General features: G+C 35.5%; 1 protein-coding gene across 9 annotated transcripts in view; it reads left to right on the forward strand.

Annotated features, from left to right (window-relative positions):
- Nucleotides 1-13,871, forward strand: part of SOX6 (SRY-box transcription factor 6) — a 385,626-nt gene that overhangs the window by 142,355 nt on the left and 229,400 nt on the right. For all 9 annotated transcript variants that reach the window (XM_040557484.1, XM_040557486.1, XM_040557485.1 and 6 more), the window contains one exon: nt 5,887-6,130. In XM_040557484.1, coding sequence (XP_040413418.1) covers nt 5,891-6,130 — 240 coding nt within the window. In that variant the 5' untranslated portion in view covers nt 5,887-5,890. The remainder of the gene's footprint in view (nt 1-5,886; nt 6,131-13,871) is intronic.

The raw sequence follows: 13,871 nt of genomic DNA on the forward strand, positions 1-13,871 counted from the left end.
CTGAGCACTACTGTAACTGCTATCTGTATACAACAAAAGCAAAGCTCAGTTTTCCCAAATGTTTCAACTATGATAAACTGATACTCGGCTAGAAGTAAATTGTTCCAGCAACTTGTATGCAACTGTCAGTTTGCCCCATGCTACATCAGCCCCGTACTTGTATAGATGAACATCCACTGTGAAATAGATTGCTTAAAGGATGCTCCATGAGTACACACTTGAGTTTCAGAAAGGGTCCATGAAAAAAATAGAGCCACCGAGTGATGAGCTGTGCCATAAGTGTCAAAGAGGAGGATGCGTGAGCAGTGCAGGCAAAGAAGAGTATACAGGCCATTTATTTTATCACAAATCTGAGTGCTGACTTGTAGGGGAGGGTTCTGTAAGTCATGTTTAATATTGTGAGAGAAGCATGCACATTGGTTTGTCTTTGAGAAGAAGGTGGGGGTGGGAGAAGATGCTGGGACTACTTTTTACTTTTCATGAACTCCAGGTTAGCATAAAAGTTAAGAAGAAAGTATTTAAAAGGTCATAAGTACGCCTAAAAATGGTTTCTCTTAATTTATTTAGTTCTGGAGTCACCAAAGCACTTAGACATGTGCTTGACTTTTTGAAACAGAGTAGTCCAATTTGAAATTAGGGGACTGCTTGCATACTTACAGTTAATCATGCACTTAAGTATTTTAATCTGGCACTTTGGGGAGAAGGAATGGAGACTGTTCATAAAAGCTCTGTAAGCAAATGTATTTCTAATCTAATCTGATTCCAATCTACTGTTGGAGCTGTAGACCTGGGTTACATCTATACTGTAGTCACTAAAGCAGGATGAATTAGTCCATCTGAGTAGCATGCTACTGTAGTTGGAGTGCTATCAGAAACGAGCTTGTTTAAAATTAGTTTGGATATCTCAGCATTACAAAGTAGTCATTTATGTGGCTGCAGTGTAGACATGCCTTTAGGTTTATGAATGCTTTGAGAGGGTGGAGCAGAGCAGGAGTTAGAGTCTCTGGCCAACTACAAGTCTGCTTTGCCATATATCTCACTGTTACTGCTTAGTTTATATGCTTTTGAAGTACTGACTGGGCTACCACATTGTTGTTATCTGTGCTGATGCTTTGTGGCTTGATTCTGAAATGTCTAGCAGTTAAAACTCTGGGCCTAGCCGTAATTTCCCCTGTAACATTTAATCATTTTGGCAGTAAGCAGGGATGGGAGATTTTAGGCTATGGAAGCCTTTCATGTCAGGAGTATCATCTAATTGTTTTGAAAAAGAAGGGATACGTTGTCTGAAGAACTGGAAACCAAAGAAAAACCTTAGACAAGAAAAAGTATAATTATTTGCATTTAGGAAGGTATAGCATACGTTGTCTGTAGGAAAAAGGAAAGCTGATGTTTTGAAAATCTGACTGGCAGTCTTCATTGGAGCATTGACAATTTCTTCTCTCAATTAATGTAAAAAAATCACATATATGTACAGAATGTAGCTGTTTGTGATCATGATTAGTTTTATATAGGTAAAGCTCTTAGCACTTCAGTTTTGGCTTTACTACCTTGACATTGAGGCTGACTGAAAATGGGGCCCAATTCCTCAGCTTTACTGAGATTTTGGTAAAAGATCCTATTCTTTTTCAATTTTGAGTTCAAAATGAAATACAATTTATTCTAGTTTTGGAAAATCTAGGTGCAGATTTCTTTAATTCTCAAAGTTGAGTACATGAAAGGACTCCAGATAATGAGGGCCTTTTTCAGCCTCTTTTTTCATACCCATTAGGTATATTTTCTACCTTTAGTGATTGCTGTGTTCAGCTAATCTACCAATTTAACCAAAGCAACAATTTCACAATGTAGTTTTCATTCTGATTGTGTGCTGTGTAATCAATATACTGATATAATGTGAGTGTAATTTCCTCTCTTATTTTATCTCCACTGCACAGTATTATAAATAAACAGCTAAAAAAGAAAAAAGAAAGAAAAGCACCAAACAAATCTGTTGCATCTTCTTTTAAGATTGTACCACTGTAGACACTTGTTCTAGTAAAGTAGAATTGGACCCACTTGATTGCATTTAAATTTTTCATGCTTCAGCAGTTTGTCTGGGAGCACAGTAAAGAAAACCCCCCGAGCGAGGATAGTTTAGAATAATAGAACTTGATTTTGTGTATTATAGCGGCACCATTTGTGCTGCTGTAGTTAGGGTTGTGTCAGCACTTCCATTATAAACCCCTGTTTGCAGGGGTTATAACTAGGGAGATATTTTTTATCAGAAACTTTTTTAAAAAAAAATCATTTGAGTGAATTTAATTGATAATAAGAGAAAAAATATAATGGAAATATGTGAATTTCAGATACCTTCTACAAGCCTTATTTATCATTAATATTGTTTTTTTTCCTTGTGAGGGATTTAGAAAATTCATTTTGAATATTTTAAATGTAAAATAGTGAAGTCATTATGGCTTAAAATTTGAATGCTGTTTGTACTTGTGTTTTAACATGAAAATGTTTTAACACAATGACCTGTTTTGTGGTTTGCTATTATCATAAACTACTAAAATGGGCCAGATCTTTCTCCCTTAAATTTGATAAGGCCTTGAAGTTATTGGCGGGATTCTGCGTTTGGACCTGATGGACTTCCATGGACAGAATTCTATTTAAGAAAAAACAAGTACATAAAGAGTAAAACCCTGCACAAAGTCATTGACTGGATAACACCCACTCATAGAGTTTATACTTAACTCTGTTTAACTGGTTATAAATCCCAGCATAATCAATATTTGGGGCATAACTTGGGGCCACTGGAATACCCGTACACATGAAGTGTATTGATTTAGTTAATGATCACGCTCGGAAAAGCAGGTGGAGGCCTTAATCTAGCAGGGTCCTGCATCCCTAGTGTTTAAATCTAGCAGCCAAAAGCCTGAAAGGAGCCATGGACTGCTGACCTCTGGCCATGATTAGTGCACTAGATCCTGCAGTTTTAAAGAATGTATGGGCAGAAATGGAGGAGCAGCATACCTCTGAAAATTGTGTGATGGAGGCAGAGAGTGCCTGAGAGGCCTGCCTGAGCTTGTCTCTTTTTGCAGGCTCCAGAACTACAGGTAAACAGGTAAATCACAGCATGAAAATGGGTCTGGCCATAAGGCAGCAGTGAAGGAAAGGGCTTGTGGGAGCTCAGAAGCACCTGAAGCCAGCTCTTTACCTGTTCGGCTATCCTAGCGCAGAAAAAAGTTGCAGCCCATGGCTTGAGAGTAGTAGTGAATGTGACTTTGTTAGTATAATTTTATTGTTAAGGTTAAGAGATTCCCCTTCTCTAGATGTAATCAAATTAAAGAAGAGAACATGAATACAGCTTTGTATTTATATGCGTTTAAAACATCATGAAGAGGGAAGTCTGTTAGTGCACGTGGCAGAGGAAAGGTGCTTCCACTCGAGCGCATTGCCAGCAGATAGCTTTACTGAACGGTCACTTGAGGAAATACCAAAAGCTTGTTTATGAAATAGAGGTGAAGCCTTTCTAGACTAATTATATTCAGCATGTAATTTCTAAACTTCAGTCTGAATTTTGATTTTCAATTAACATTCTCAATTTGAAGATAATTTTCTATTTAATGTAATTGCAGGAAATAATTTATTGGCTGATTAAGACTGAGGGCCCAGCCTTCCTTAAGAAAACAGTCCCTAACAAACCAGCCTTTAAAGCCAACTCGTAGCTTTGGACAGATTCCGCCTATTTTTGCAGCTGCAGAGTTGTGTTTAATTAGGATTGTGCACTATTATTCATTGGTGCAGTTTGTAGTTGAAATTATTCTTAAGAGACATTTTCATTCCGAGTTTTGTGTCATGATTAATTTATGGCAAAGAAACAGCCATAGCTATTGCTTTTTGCAGAAGCTTGTTCGGTTTGATGCAGGAATGAGATCTGTTGAGAAGGTGAAAGCAAGGAAAATCCTTTATTGTGTCTTTCAGTTTTAATGGCTAGTTTTCAAATTGCATAGAGCATGGTACAATTACATATATTTTCATGTGAGTGATTATATTAACACGACTATTTTAATGAGAAAAAGGAAAGTAAACCTTTTATTTTATCTTGGATCACAGAGATTATGAACCAAAACCTTTTGAAGTACATGCAGCAATGTCGGCTGCTGAACTCTTGGCATGTTCTCTGCAGCATCAACATGAATTCTTTAGTGTAGTAAGAATGTAATACACGGTTTAAATTCCTCAGTTCTGCTTATTGGCAACATTAATATTAGACTCCCACTTACACTTAGACTCCCCTAAAGAAAATGCAAACCTTTTTCCCCAACCAGTGTCAAGTGTAAGAGGCAGGATTATCTCTATTTACAGAATAGTTATTCTAAATAGGCATCAGTGTTTTAATATGTTTCAAAGCACTTCAAAGCTTGTAATACTTTTATATAGAACTGTACATAATTAGATTAGCAGATCCTATATTATTATTATTATTTTTTTCACTGTAGGATACTAAATCTGAGCTCCCTCATTAATTGTGAGAAATTTAGCATTAGCTGTTAAATCTTATGTGAAACACGGGCTGCTACATAAAAACTACTGTTTAAATTGGAATTAACTTAATTATTTTTCTTTGCACTTGATATTTCCTTCACTGTAATATTCATGAAAGCATGTGACAGATTTGTAAATTTAACTGTTAGTCTCAGATTTCCAGACCCTTTAATCAGTATTTATTTGTCTGTAGAAACAGTACTAGCAAGTTAATGATTTGCTAATTTGAAAAATGCACATGTGGTTTCCTATGTTAACTGATTTGTGCATTTTTAAAGAAATGGTATGAAATCAATTATTGTTAAAAAGCAATTAAGGTGAAGATCTTATTCCTTGGTTTCTCAGCAATTTCAGCGTCAAGGAGATTCTAAAGTTACTAAAAACTGGGAAAAGAGCTAATATATTTTAGCTGTCTACTTTTGGGTTTATTAATGACAGTTTTAACAGTTGCAGTTAATCTTATTAGAAATTTTCAACGAAGTGTTTTCAGAGTTTGAGTAAAATCAGTTATATTTTCATATAACCAACTGTGGTGAAAGCTGTGTTTGCCTCTGAAATGGTAGTAAGAGGCCATTATTAGGAAGAGACATTTAACATAAATCAATGCATTTATTCATTACACTTTTATGTCATTTAAAGTAATTTGTTGAGATATATCCTGTACTCAGTGCCTAATATGAAATGAAATATAGTATTTCATATTTTTAGTTCAAAATGTAAAAGATTAATCACTTATCCATTCAATAAACCATTCCATTTTAGAACACTTTCCACATGAACATCTCAAAACACTTTTGAGAGTAAAGTAAAACTGGATAAAATTTTAAACACGTTAAGGGCAGATACAGCTTTAAACAAACGGCAAAAGGACTTGTTTTGAAGAATTCCAAATGGATTTAAAAATTCTCATCTCTGCAGAAAACAATTCCTGCTTACAAGGAATGAGTTTAGAAAGGCATGTGGGACCCTCTCGTCCAAACATTTGCTTATTACCTTCAGATTACTTATGGGAGTAAGAGTTTAAGGACTTGAACTCTTACGGTAAATAAACATGAAAATTACAATAAAATCACTATTTTGTTTTCCTGGCTGGAGAAAATTATATTGTTAGATAAGCTGAAGTGAATAGAATGACATCCCATAACGTAACCATGACATAGACTTGACATCAATGAAAACTTTATCTCAGTATTTTGTATCCGGATCCTCCAAACCATACTTTAGAGCATTTTCCTTGACTGCAAAAAGATTAACTTTAACTGCAAGTGTGCCTGCTATCTGGTGTATTTAGAGGACTGTTTGAGCTTGATTTTTTAATTTAAAATTGATGTTTTCTTTTTGTCACCTTTTCTTGTTTTGTAGAAGAATGTCTTCCAAGCAGGCTACCTCTCCATTTGCATGTGCAGCTGATGGAGAGGAAACAATGACCCAGGACTTAGCATCACGAGACAAGGAAGAAGGCAACAGTGATCAGCATGCGACCTCTCATCTGCCTCTACATAATGTAATGCACAACAAACCTCACTCTGAGGAGCTACCAACTCTAGTCACAACCATCCAACAAGATGCTGAGTGGGATGGGGTCATCTCAGCCCAACACAGAATGGTGAGTTTTGCAGTTCTCATAGCAGCTTTCAAAATTAGTATTGTAAAAGACTGTTCACTTCCATACTTCCATTTTGAAAGACATGTTCAGTACAATCTGTCAAGGGTGTGAAGCTTTTTAAATGTTAAAGTGTCAGCGTTAGCAATAGATCAACATCAATATGGTGTAATTGTAAATTACAACTGTATAATCTTGTTAAGTATACAGGTCTATATGAATGAGGTCATTTGATGAGTTCACCTTCGGAAAGGAAATGCATCTATTTATCATGTTTTCATTCAGACCTTGATTTATGTCATAACCTCTCTAGGTCATATATTCAAGCATTAATTTCTGACGGGGATGTAGCTCACAACTGTTTGTCATCTGCAAAGTGTCATTGTGAAGAAAGAAACTTTAATGTCTCTTTTTTTTTTTTTCACTTGTCTCTCAGAAAATTCACCAAATTTAGAATATTATAGCTTCACACTACAACAAAGAAGATGGCATTTTAGGTGACACAAACATCTTGCTGTATTTATTGGAAATTATAACTTTTTTTGAAGGAAAAACGTTTGAGTAACTATGTCATGCTCTTCTACTCCGGATCATCAGTTCATATATAAGTGACATTACAGGCAATATCCTGATCATTCTTATTCTCTTCAGTAGCCTAGTTAGAATTATTTTGCAGTTGTAATTCTGTCCCTATGCATCCCCAAAACTCTGCAATATATGAGCAGACTGAATAAAGACTGAATGGGCATGGCATCTCAGTCAATTTATTTTCCTTGAACGTGTTCCTGAGGAACAGAATTAAGGTACATGCAGCACCCAGGTGTTCTGTAAATACAGAACATCGTATTTCCAGGGTAGCCATAAAGTGACTTTCACAGACATTAAATTCACGCAGTTAGTTTAAAAGGAATACCCTACCTTTTAATAAAATTTCATTTTTTTCTTTTTTCTTTTGCTGCAAATCAGCAGCTATCAAGGTTAAAAGAATAACAATTGTAGATTTTTTTTTTTGGCAGCTCTAACAATAATGACCTTCTTTCAAATTGGGCTAGAAATCATAATTCATATGCATTAATCAACTTAGAGGCTGGGATTCTTCGTGCTTATTGTGATGCTTAGAGTTCAAGTGCTAATTAAATAATAGCACTTGAATAATATATATTCTGTTAATACAATTTTCTTTCCCAAAATCCAACTGACTCAGAATATTAGACCAAACTAGATGCTAGTAGAATGCTACCTAATTTTAGTGTGCATTTTAACCTAGTTCAGCACTTTCTGCTAGGCCTAAAATATTCCTGTGTATGTGGGCTACTGTTATGAAGAATGAAAAATTCCTTTTAAATTTCAACCATAAAAATTGCTCTAAAGACGAATGATTATAGATTAGTAATTTGGCAAGGTAGGTTCTAAGTTGTACATAGGCTTCTATGCAGAATTCTCAAATGGAACCTCATTTTGGATGCCCAAGTCATGCAATAATAAGCACATCAGAATAATTCTAACCTGCTTCTATTTATCAGGAGAGCAACCAGGATGTAGAACAGAAAGGGCTGAACAGATCTTTTGGTGAAAAAACAAATCCGTGAATTCATCAGCCACCTTCCTATTCATTCAATGAAGCATATGCTCTCTGGGAATTTCCGTCTTAGGACACCAATGCCATTGATGAAGTGACTCTTTTTCCCAGAGAGAAAGGAGTTCCTAACCTCTGGGAGTCCCTCAAAGCATTTGTTTTTGATTCAGGCTGTTCCTTGGACCTGGAATAATACTTAAGCCAAAATAATAGAAACTTGTGTAGTGTGATCATTTGTACCCATTGGCATTGCTCAAAAGTGAGCTTATGCTTACAGCACCAGAGTGCAATCTCTTTTTTCCTTCTTAATGCTGCACTACCATGCCAACGCTTGCTGTACCTCTGGACAGGCGTGAATCAATACCCAGCTTATTGTGTTTCAGAACAGGTGCATAAACTTTGCTTGAGTGACTTAGCACTCTGTTTTTCCTCCCTCCTTTTTTCAGTGAATACTCCATCATATATGTAGATGAATGTTCTGAAAATCATTAGGAGTTTCCACATTTCCCTTGGGTCAAATGTGGTGGTGAATGTATGTCATCCTTATTTAGGTAGCTCTCAGCTAAACCAGACAGATTTTTTTTTTTTTCTTTTGCCCAGCTTAAAAGCTGGGTATAATTTACAGGGTTTGGCTAGAAGTGAAAACTGAAGTTCTCAGGCACGCTATTTAGTTGTACTTAAAATAAATCTAAAATGTAAAGATCAAGGTCCTAGTGTGTTTACAATTTAGGTAAGATAGAAGACTAGATAGATCACTACTGTGAAGTGGTATAAAAATATTTTTTCTTCTTGAGGGACTGTCATTTAGGCAACTTGTTAGATTTTTTTTTTTCCTTATTTACGTCCTTTATGAGAAATCTTTTAAGCCTCAATTAATTGTGTAAAGTTTCTCTGAAACACCTTAGTCTCCAAGCAGGCACCATTACTGCTAGGAAAAAATTCAGAGGTGTCTGCAATTTTCCTGATGAAGGCAATTTTGTACTCCTTTAAGGAAGGATAGGAGGTTTCTTTCCAGAAAAGCAAATTCCAGAAGGTGGGTCGGACCATTTTGAGATAGGTGCTGTAGTAGTGATCACTTTTCTGCTTAATAAAACCAAACTCCCAGAAGGTAAGTGCTTTCTGATCTTTCACAGACAGATCCTTCCAAAGCAGATTTGAAGAAGCACCTGCTCCTACCACTGGAAGTAAAGGCAGTAGTGCTGTCGTTAAAATGTATCAGTAATGTGTATTGTCTAGTTATAAGATAGTAAACTCTCAGAATGCTGTGTCAACATATGGGGAGGGAAAAAGTTCTCTTTTGTGTGGTACCTAATTAAGGGCACAATCCTGCATTCTTTGTGCCCTTAAAATTACTAAGGAGGTCACTGGAATTTGTGAGAACATGCAATATGTATCGTAGCATGCTGCAAGGGCTGTAGAGATACTAGGTGGAAAAAAATACAGTAATAGGGCAACCTGAAAAATATTACTGAGATTTTTCCAACACTTATCATATGCAGCACTTTCTGTAATGTAAGATACCTTTAAACTATATTGTGTATTATGATATAAAAAAAAAAAAAGCGCACTGGCTAGAAGTGTTTTCAAACTTTCACTCCCTTTTGATATCAGGCATTGCTTTCCACTGAGTCCTTTGTGTATTCTGAATGTCTGGAAGCCAAAATATTTTGTTTTAACTCCCACTCTATAGTATTTCCCAGCTGTGTACTTATATGGTGTAATAAAAGGATTTAACAAATGGGAAATAGCAGCTGCATTTGGAAATTCCCTTTGTGCTCCCTTTTCATTTGACAGATTCAGCAATGTGTAACAACTGTAACGTCAGACCTGTAATGACTTACACTGTGAGTATCGTATCACCAGCCAATTTGATGTTACAGTGGGGAGAAAAAACAGATGAAAGATTTGGGCCTGTAATTTCATATTGCTGAGCTGAAAGGTTTATATGTATATTTCTAACTATAACTTAATATAAAAGTACCTGGACATACGGGTGTTTATTGCTGCCTGTAGATCTGCTAGAAAATAAATGCTGTTTAAGGTTAAAGACGTATCATTTTTTTTCTGCAGTAAACTGTAGGGAAGAGGGCGAAGTGGTACCAAGATAACAGGGAGGAAACTCTGCTGTCTTCTACCGTGGACAGTGAGTAGCAGGCAGGAAATGCAGCCAAACTTTATGAATTGTATCCAAAAGCTGTCTCTCTTGGGGGAACAGTCTGAGAGAGGATGAGAACGGAAAGCCAACAGAACTTATTTTTGCTAATTTTAATAGTAACTGAATTGTTGTGTCCTAATAATGTTTATTGTTAGTTATGTAAAGAAATAGAGAATCGTAATTTGTCCTCTGTTCACTGGAGAACTAGGAATGGTCCCCATCTTCTTACAGAGCCCTGCACAGTTTGTGAGGTAAATTATAAAGTTATTTTTTATTTTTAGTTTTTGCTTTAAATTACTGGGAGAAAGCATTGCTAACAGCAAGCTGCAAAATTAGATGGACAATCAATTTAATCCACTTTGAGGAACAGGGTGGTGTGTTGCCATGGTTGTAAAGGCTAGTTGTGAGCCTTCTTTTGAACAATGAATTTAAGCAGCTTTAACCTAGTGAAATCTCAAATTTTCCTCCAAATTACTTTTTTTTTTTTTTCCCCCCCCGCCTGAAACAGTAAAAAGAAGAGAGAGGCAAATTCCGTTCCCATCCCTGATCCCACTATAACAACCTGGTAACAGGCAGAATTGCAGAAGAACTCACAGGGCCTGGGAGGATCATTGTATGTGAGCAGTGGATGCCCTTTTCTTTTCTCACCAGTGTTCCTCCCCTGCCCACCACCACAGGCTGTAGATAGACAGTGTGTGGATGCACAGAATGAAGGCATCCCCAGCTTTTTGCTCTACCATTACATGAAGTGATGCAGTGAGAGACTGTTAAGAGGAACCATCTGCAGGTCTAAAGGATGGGTGTTATTTCCCTGTGACCAAGGAAAAACACACACAGAGACACATACAAGTTAATTACCTTCAAATATATGCTACATTTCCCCATATATTTTTAACATAATTCAGAAAACCTTTGGGTTTAGAAATTTCTCTCATTGGATTTTATGTCAAATGGGAATGTTGACATATATTTCATAATTTTATTCAGTCTCTATCTTCTGCTGAATTCTTGCCAAAAAAGTGAAAAGCTTGCTACTTTTCCACTGTATCTGCACATCCATCTCAGCAATACTGATAGCAAATTTGTATATGCAGGAGGAAAAGAGATTTTTATTGGTTACTTTTAAAATAATTTTAAATCACCAAGTATCAAATTTACCTTTATATAGCTTTAGCAAAACTATTGCATCAGAAAAGCAGAAATAGGTGGTGGTCTGCACGTCCTGATGTTTCAGTGCTTACTGTCTACAATAAGACACGCAGAATCCTGTCGCTTCTCCTGCCCTGCATCCTTGCTATCCTTGAAAGATCTTCCTTTTAAGGAAAGTAAACTCATTTTTTTAGGAAAGATTAGTGAAAAATGTTTACACATGCTATACTGTGAATTTGTTGTTATATACATTCGTGGCCTCAAATTCTTAAAAGTTATAGATACAATTACATGTTTTGAAATTTTATTTTTATTTCATCTATGGGCTGGATAAAATGCATCATATAAATATGATATAAATGCATATAAAATGCGTCAAAGATAAATGCCCTAAACTCTGGCAATTCTGTATCTGCTGAATTGCTCATGCAGCTGTTACTTGCACGTACAAATCTGAGTTTTGTGATGATTTAAAGCAATTCTACTGTGCTTTGTGATACTATTTCTGGATGACAGGTAGTGCATTGCAATTTTTATCTAACTAAAGAGATAAATACTTATATAAAGAGATAAATACATATATAATTGCAGGGGTACAAAGTTTTGGCTGAAACTCAAGGGTGTGAAAAAACAGATGATATGATATTTTGTTTTTTCATAAAATAGATTTCAATGACAAAAATATTGCAGAAAAGATGGAATGTGTTTTTTTTCTTTCTTTTTCAAGCAGATAGTTTTGATTCAAAAAGCATTCGGGCATATGCTTAACTCAACTTTATTAGGACTACCAACAACTGTAATTTTAAGCACATCTGAAGGCTGGAAAGATTAAGGACTGTTGTAGTAGCTTGAGCACAAAAAGATGTTTAGCTTTTGTATTAAAAACAATAAAGCAATTCCCTAAAAGTGTGCAGGATAGTGTGCTTAATGGGGCTGCTGAAATACAAAATTAACTTTTTTTGAAGAGGAAGAATCAAGTAATTTTCCCTTTTTGTATTTTCATTTTGACGATGCGTAACTTATTTTTGTTTTCAAATACAAGGTCTGTTTTAAACATTTCAGTATATTCTGGGGTGAATTGTGTTTGAATAGAATTAATCATCACCTGAATTCTTCACAAAAGACTTGTAGTTTATGTCTATCTAGACCTGTAAACATTTTATTCGGTTCACTTATTTTATCGTTTCCATTTTATATAAAGCAATTTCTGAAAAGTTTTTGATTCAGTTCTGTATATTGACATGAATTTTTTCAAAAGTAGAAGCATTAACTCGCTCTAAATTGTTAAATTCTTTCCTTGGGCAAGAAGGAATCAGGTATGCATGCTGATTAACACACTCCAGTCATTAACATGTGATTATGTGGGCTGCATATTGAGCACCTGCCAAAAGATAAAATCCAGCACTTTACTACATCTGTGCAAGGACTTTTTGCATTTCTTTTGTACTTTGACAGCTCAAGAAAAAACAGACTTCGGTATCTTTGTTCAGCATAATAAAACTGTGTACATAAAATGTCTTCATGGAGGAAGGAAAAATACTACTTATATTTGTTTTAATCTTAGAGGCCGTGAAAAATCCACTGACTGAGACTTACACAGCACCAAGTGTAATATGAATCTCTTAATGTAGTGTATCACTGACATTCATATACAGTTTACAACATTCTTGCATGTTTATAAGGATTATCTGTTCTGGGGTTCAGCCAATGTTATTCTAATTCACAACAGTTTTATGTGATACCTTTATGTCTCGTAAATGTCTTGTTTTTATTTCAATCTTCCAAACGTTTCATCAGTGTTTACCTTAAAGAAATACAAGTACTCTTTGCAGCAGGCTGTTTTCCTGTATGCATTCCTCTGCAAATGCTAAAAGGGAAACATAAAGCATATAATACATGTCATGTAACTATATACAGAGAAGGATTTCCATGTGCATTTGATATTGCTGAAAACATAAATACGAATTTTATTCTGATATTTACAATAGATCTAGTTATAAGTTGGACAACTAAGAGGACCTAATAGGAGGATGTTGGATATATACAAAGTGGTCTGGAATATCCAAGCCACACAATCCTTGTTTAATTTGGCAGCTTCTGGCAGCATACATCACAAAGTATGTGTCTTTATTTACCGAAAAGGTAAACAGTGCTAATCAGCTGGGACTGATCACAATGCATCTTCAGTTTCAATTTAGATGAAAATAAAAGTCTAAATACTCATTCTGCAAATGGTTCTTCCATTATTTTTCCTTAATACAGGCATTTGACCAAAGTCCAGGGCATAAAATCTCAATATTGTTTTATCTTACAACTAAGCCTAAACACAGGGAGTTAAAGCTTAAAACATATGGTTGTTGGGTGATTAAGGAAATCCTTAGCATTTAACTCTTGCAAAAGGACACATGAGTTTACGCATATAATTTGTCAGTGAGTTGATTGCCATATAAAAATGATTGGTCATTGTATTTAACAATTTTGAGGTGATTTTCTGTTCTGGAATGGGAGCAAAATGCCTGACAACATTTTTCAGAGATTTTCTCAATTGTGAAGAGAAGGCTTTAGGTTACATCATTGAAAAATGTGACTTTTTCTGAAATCACTCTACCAAAAAGCAGGTGTGTCTGGATTCATTTGGTTTGTTCCAACAGCTGAGTTTGGGATTGCAGCAATTAAGTGGCCGTATTTTACATCAAACAAAATTTTGTGCCTATTCCTTCCAAATAGGTATCTAGTCTTGCAGTGGCCTATTCATAAGGCCAAGTGCATTTAGTGTATGCTTGATTATCTTGTCATGCCACTTTTAAACCTTTTCTCTAAAGTAAGTGATTTTTCTCTCTCTTTTTTTTCTTTTAGCATATCCT

The sequence above is a fragment of the Cygnus olor genome, chromosome 5 (genome assembly GCF_009769625.2).
Source record: "Cygnus olor isolate bCygOlo1 chromosome 5, bCygOlo1.pri.v2, whole genome shotgun sequence".
Classification (NCBI taxonomy): Eukaryota; Metazoa; Chordata; class Aves; order Anseriformes; family Anatidae; genus Cygnus; species Cygnus olor.